The 6,916-nt window shown below is 35.4% G+C and overlaps 1 protein-coding gene across 1 annotated transcript; it reads right to left on the reverse strand.

The window, feature by feature from the left end:
- Positions 1 to 214: 214 nt before the first annotated feature.
- LOC125057490 lies at positions 215 to 3,112 on the reverse strand. The gene is made up of 5 exons (XM_047661213.1): positions 2,845 to 3,112; positions 2,445 to 2,757; positions 1,148 to 1,522; positions 788 to 904; positions 215 to 232 (listed from the first exon to the last, which is right to left on the reverse strand). Exons 1-5 carry the CDS (start codon positions 2,985 to 2,987, stop codon positions 215 to 217), a joined length of 966 nt encoding a protein of 321 aa, XP_047517169.1. The 5' UTR covers positions 2,988 to 3,112.
- Between the last annotated feature and the right edge of the window lie 3,804 nt (positions 3,113 to 6,916).

Below are 6,916 nucleotides of genomic sequence, written 5' to 3' on the forward strand. Positions count from 1 at the left end.
TGTGCCTGCTTGCTTTCGATCCAGTCGAGTGTCGGTTTTTTTACGCAGATCAAAGGGCGTTTGCGGCAAGCGCTTGCGATGCATTTACATGTTGGTCCGCGTTTATTAGCCATTGTGATCTCGCGGCGAGTACACGCTTGATTGATTTTACAAAAAAATAATAAAAAATGAGTTGCTGGTCGAATGAGAAGAGTCTTTCGTTTCTGGAACATTATCAAATGGAACCATGCATCTGGAATCCGAAAGATGCAAATCATAAAGATAAAAAGAAACAAGCAGATGCATGGATTCGTCTTGCTGAACTTACTGGAAGGCCAGTAAAGGAAATAAAAAATAAAAAAGAGATACTGATGACTACTTTTCGCAAGCACTTGAAAAAAAAACGTGAATCTATGCGTTCTGGCGCAGGTATGTTCCTACGATACATTTATAATTATTTTGATAGTCTGCTTAGCAAGGTGTAACTTATGTTTAAAAGCGTTGGTTAGTTTCTTGATTATTCCGCAACTATCTCGCTCTAATTTTCGATGTTTTTATTTTATTTTAGGTGCCGAAGAAATATACAATCCAACTTGGTATGCTTACGAAACCATGGAGTCATTTTTACTACCAGTATATACTTGCAATGAAGGGATAAACACCGAAACAGTAAGTTAATAAATTTATTTATTCTAAATAAAAAAACACCGTTGGTTATTAAACCTACATTTATTTATACATTTTTATCAACTTATCCAATCCTATTAAAATATGAAGTAAATTCTTCCCTGACTTCTCTGGCGCTCACCGGAGATCTTCGTGGTATTTGTGGTAAATTTTGCAATGCATTATATTCGTCGTTATCTCTACGCCATGAACCAGGGGTAACCATATTTCCACTACTGTCATATACGTCAAACGAACTCTGAGGAGTATATCGATTTGAAGAACTTTTACTTGTTCTCAAAAAGTTATGTAGTAGTACACAAGTCATCGTAAATTCCGTTACAGTTTGTGGTTCTAAATTGATAGGGCGTCTGAATATTCTGAAAACTGAGGTTAAAATTCCAAACGTATTTTCAACTACAACTCGGGATCTAGATAAATTTTGGTTAAATAACCTTTTTGGTGAGCCTACTTCATGGTTTCCAGGGTAGGGTTTCATTACGTGTTGACTCAATGCTAAAGCACCGTCAGCTAAAAAGACGTATGGAATATTAATATTCGATCCTGGAAGTGGACATGGTGGTGGAAAATCTATCTCGTTTCTAATTATTCTTTTCCATAGTAAACAATTATTAAAGACGCCGCCGTCACTTATTCTTCCTTGACTCCCGATGTCTGCGAATACAAATTTGTATTTGCTATCCACTAAAGCCAAAAGGACAATGCTAAAAGTTTTCTTATAATTGTAATACTCTGTTCCACTATGCGTTGGGCTTTCAATGACTACATGCTTGCCATCCAATGCACCTATGCAATGCGGAAATTTAGTCCTGAATCCTTCTTCTATATTAAGCCATCCTTCTGCTGTGGTGGGCATCTGTAAAAAGAAAGTAAATGAAGTGTAAGTTTAAGTATATTATTTTTTTGCAGCAATCACAACAAATAGAAGAAGACACAGATCAGACAGAGGATGACCCTCTGATAAGAGACCGTACAATTAGTACGGTTACCACACCATCCAGACCACCATCTAGATCACCATCCAGACCACCATCCATACAAGCTGTTACTAATAAACGTCGTCGCCCTGCTTCTGAAACGGCTGAAAAGCAAATGGCCGTGGCTTTTGGACAATTAACAAATGTTTTGGGTCAAAGGCAGAATGAAAATATACCTGCTCACGACGATGATTGCGATCTATACGCAAAATTATTGGCTATAAAGCTACGTGAACTGTCAACTGATGAACGAAAAATTATGATGTACCAAATAGATGGGTTGTTTATAAACAGAATCAGTCAAAAATCAAATGAGCGTCATACACCATACCCTCAATATTATTCTCGTCCGTCGTCAATGGCTGGTGCATATTCAACACCATCTCCTCAAGTCATTCCGAGTCGACCAACATCAGTTAATAGTGTTTATTCTGAACCTATTCATAACAACCAAAGTTTTTTTCCCTCTCCAAACACACAAACTTCTTATTCAGCGCCAGACATGGCAAAACATATACCAACTCCAATAGCTCCAGCTCCGTCTACATCAACAGCACCCTCGTCATCTATTCGTATCATATCGGACCAAATCATCAACCCAGCCCCACGTGAAACCAACATTATAAACATGGCTACGTTGAATTCTTTCGAAGATTTTGATTCGTCGACATAATTCTTATTTAAATTAATAAATAATTAAACAATAAAGCAGTCAGCTAACATACATTCATAGAACAGATTTCCTATAATTCTATTAAAATCTAAATAAATGTATAACATAATGTTTTGTTTTATTCCTACCTTAACTAGATCCTTTAGAATTTCATTAAGAGCTCGGCAAACTTCACGAATGATTATTGATATCATAGAGACAGATACTTTAAACAAGAAGTGAAGGCTTTTGTAAGAATCACCAGATGCCAAAAATCGTAGCGTAATGGCAAGACGAAATTTGGCTGGTATAGCTTCTCTGAAGTCTGTATCATGCTTGGATATCATTGGTGAAATTTTTTGCAGTAAAAACTCAAAATCAGAATAGCTCATTCGGCAGAAGTTATCAAACTCTCCAGATGGTTCATATAAAAGTTCATTAAATTTCTCTTCTATAAATTGTCTGTAACAAATAAAATATATCGCAAGTATTGTGGCATACTCGTAACTCAACTGCAACAGATAATGGTTAAATCAAAATAGTAGTTACCTGGTACGATTATGATGAATCTTTTTCATCCACCATCTTCGCTGTCGTCGAGCTCTCCTTTTTTTTATTTCACTTTGCTTACATTTCAAATAAAAGTACGTTAAACCAAATGCAATAGCCTTCACAAGTTCGGCGTCCGCCATGCTTGGATGTATATTGCAGACTGACGCATTCACAAGCGTATAAACGCCTTTCAAACGCCAAACGAGATTTGTGGAGGCTTGGGACTGTTTGCAGTTTGACAAGGCTTGGCAAGCGTGTAAACGTACCATTAAAACATACCTTAAGATCGTTTGTCACAGATTTCTGAAAATTTTAACAAAAACTCTCCCTTAGATGACGAGGCCGTTCTTTGCCTACATCAGCAAATTTCTTCACCAACATAACGTGACCTTCCACAAACACCCCCTCTTGAAATCCCTCCTAGTAAAAAGCAAACTGCAGAGAAAGCGACGTGTCAAGTAAAATTGGACGAATAAAATCCGTAATGTTGTGTTTGGTTCAGCGTAAATGACGCAAAAAGCCTTAAGAAATTATAGACACTGTATTGTTATGATAAGTAGCTATAAATTTAATGAAGCTTATATATTGTTCTTTTGTTTTAAAGTAGTTAACATTCTAACAACACTACTGTGTAAAGAAAATGTTTATGACTTTTAAGTATACAATTTCATTGTATTTTAAACATAGATAAAAAGTTTCATCATGAAACAGGTTCAATACAGAACATACGTCAAGAAGGTTTAAGGATAAATCATAGTCATCAGATGAGTAATAAATTAAATAAATGTTTAACGAGGAAATGAGTTATATTCATGAAGTGAAAGTACTAAAGCAAAGTGTGCAATATCGATAGATAATGATTTAATTACTAGTTTAATTATTGTTAGTGAATATGTATCCAATGTTCTTTCGCAATAAGATAGCGTAACGTTAAGGATGTGTCTAACTACAAGTTTAGTTTCCTGATTCGATTTTATTTAGCAGAAATAGAGAAGCAACATCTCAACTTGCCAATTATGCCTTAAATTTTAACTGGCAATTACCGACTATATCGAATGCGTGACGAAAGTGCACTATAATATACCTTTACGGTTTTTGACTATCTTAATATATATAAATTACGTGTCACGTTGTTTGTCCGCTATGGACTCCTAAAGTACCGAACCGATATCAATCAAATTTGCACACCGTGTGCAGTTTGATCCAACTTAAAAGATAGGATAGCCTACATCTCAATTTATACCTGCAATATTATTTTATTGCAAAATATTTGTTTATTATTTAATAGTCACAATTCTAACAGATGGCTCTGTGTTGAAAGCACCAACGTTTCATATTAGCTACAATTTAATGGCATAACCACCAATAAAGCATGGTGGTCCCCATGACTGGTGTTCTCCTACCGTTTCCCTTGAATAGGTTACTTCTATATAATATAACAAAACCTTAGCCACAGCAACGCTTGGCCGGTTTGCTAGTATATTATATATAACGCTCGCTTAAGACTGTGGTGAGTATTAGTATGAAACATCTTAGTTACAAGGGTCGCTGTATTTTTTTCACATAAACAAATCTGAAATCACTCGGTCTATTGCGTAGCTCAAATGATCTACAGATGATAAGGAATGTTGATTCAGTCCAAGTGATTTTGTATATAGCCCTTTGCTTATAGACTAGTCCGCAACACAATAATAAATGTCAATTATCCAGTCGTTCTTGTAGCGGGTTAAACAAAACTCAAAAAGAAAATCGTAAGGCTTTAATTAATATATAGTTCCTAATAACTTAATCCTTTAAAAAGATAAAACTTATCTTACTATATTACACAATATGCAAAACCTGTGAACGTTGCCAAGCGCGTCGCCAAAACGCAAAAATAATGTTGAACATTATACAGATAAGATGCTTAGTTGGCAAAAAACATAAATTTCCGCAACAACTACAATATGCTGAGATTTCAACAGAGATTTGGGTAATTTTAAATTTAATGGCTTCTTTCGCGTGTTTTATAAATGTTGTTTTCATACAGTTTTTGTGAGAATTCCAGTATTGAACTTTTTACCATTAGGTATTGAATAGAAATATTTGTCTGGATTCCATTCCTTACAAAACAACTCGACTATTCTAATTAAAATTATTCTTCAATAATACTGGAAATAACTCTAAAAGTTCTATCTATTTCTTTCAAAATCTGGTTATTGCTGACATTTGAAATGAAACTTGATACTGATATATCGCCATGAAGAAATTCAGATTCTTACAATCTACAGTCATATCACATTTTTCCCACGTAAACGCACACTTGGAAATTTTTCCGCCGCGCTGTATGTGTGCGTAAAACGCTTTATCCGTATTCGGGTTGAGCGGCTGTGTGTGTGCTAGCCGCTGCCTTCATTGGACACGGAGCCATTTCTTTATTGATCCATATTTCTTCTTCTTTGCACTGCCCGGGGGGATGGGAGGCACCCGGGGTGGTTTTTCTGCCAAGGAACGCTGTTATTAATGGTTAAGCTGAATTTCCGCGCTCTGTTTTTGTGTTTTGTTTTTAAATAATGATCAAGTTTTTTATCTAATTTGGTTCGGGATAATATTATTTATTAGTGGTTCTTTTAGCAAGTTCATATAATTGCTTTTTAGGAACATAAAACAATTGATATCTAGAATTAATTAGCAATTATTATTTTTGTTATTCGCATTCAAACTACGAAAGTGAGCTGGTTATACTGTATTAAATTTTATTATAAGAAACAATTTTAATTGTTCTATAAATTGGGTGTGTTTGTTAAACATCCTTTTCCAAATATTAATTAATACCGGAAAAATATCTCTCTACTCCTTGGTTGACACAGACGCTAGAGGGTTTTACAAAATCAATTGACTAATGTGTTGATATACGCCTTAAAATATCAATATTATGAGTGTGCAATGCAATTTTTGTGCCACTAAAGAAAGTTCCGACTATAATACGATTTTCGTTTTGCCTACTGTAGGAACGAATAACTTTAATAGTCACGTAGTGAAAAGTGTTAAAACATTGGTACTTTCGACATAAATATGTAATGTATAACGACGTAATTGATACACACCGGAACACTATAACAGCATCCAGATCGCATCAATAACGTGTACAGCCCAATCACATAAATAGTAGCTGGCGTGAAGTTGGTGTAATCTAAGCCAACTAGCTACAGTAAAATAACGAATCGTGTTGGTTGCCGCCGGAGGACTAAAAAAAACGAAATCTATAAGCTATTTTATATAATTTATTTATAAGAGCAGTGTTGGCCTAGTGGCTTCAGCGTGCGACTCTCATACCTGAGGTTGTAGGTTCGATCCCCGGCTGTGCACTAATGGACTTTCTTTCTATGTGCGCATTTAACACTTGCTCGGACGGTGAAGGAAAACATCGTGAGGAAACCGACATGTCTTAGACCCAAAAGGCGACGGCGTGTGTCAGGCACTGGAGGCTGATCACCTACTATTAGATTTAAAAATGATCATGAAACAGATTCAGAAATCTGAGGCCAAGACCTAAAGAGGTTGTAGCGCCACTGATTTATTTATTTTATAAGCTATTTTAATTTAAAATAAATCCAATTTAAACAGATCGATGCTGCGCACGTTTGCTTTTCAGATTATATCGCAATTCTAAGTAACTATTACTAGTGTTCCACGGTCTTATGTTCGAATGCACAATTTGACACCGTGGAACGATTGGTAATAAGTACTAGGGCTACACATAACAAACAATTCAAACAAAATAAAGAAACGATTCATAAAACAGATAATAGAAGCTGGGAAACAGTATGTTATTGTCAATAAAACCCAACACTTATCTCATACAAACACGAGTTGTAAAAAAGAAAAAAGTTCAATCTGAAATACAACCCTTATAATTTGGCTCATTACTAAATGCAAGAGAAACATATTCTGCCTTAACCGCCCCTATAAATAAAGGCGACGGGAGAAAGGGAAAAATTTTATTATCCCTTCCCACCCTCTAAAGGAGAAATATGAAATAAAATGAAAATGTAATATGAAAAAAATATGGAGTGCGCGAGGCAAGACA

This window comes from Pieris napi, chromosome 16 (genome assembly GCF_905475465.1).
Source record: "Pieris napi chromosome 16, ilPieNapi1.2, whole genome shotgun sequence".
In the NCBI taxonomy this organism is placed as follows: domain Eukaryota; kingdom Metazoa; phylum Arthropoda; class Insecta; order Lepidoptera; family Pieridae; genus Pieris; species Pieris napi.

Bases quoted from the DNA above. Each gene is read 5' to 3' on its own strand.
- LOC125057490 (XM_047661213.1), bottom strand. From the start codon at position 2,987: ATGGCGGACGCCGAACTTGTGAAGGCTATTGCATTTGGTTTAACGTAC. The intron at 2,758-2,844 runs GTAACTACTATT...TATTTGTTACAG, and splicing joins ATTCATCATAATCGTACCAG to ACAATTTATAGAAGAGAAAT. The intron at 905-1,147 runs GTAATGAAACCC...TATACTCCTCAG, and splicing joins CTTTAGCATTGAGTCAACAC to AGTTCGTTTGACGTATATGA.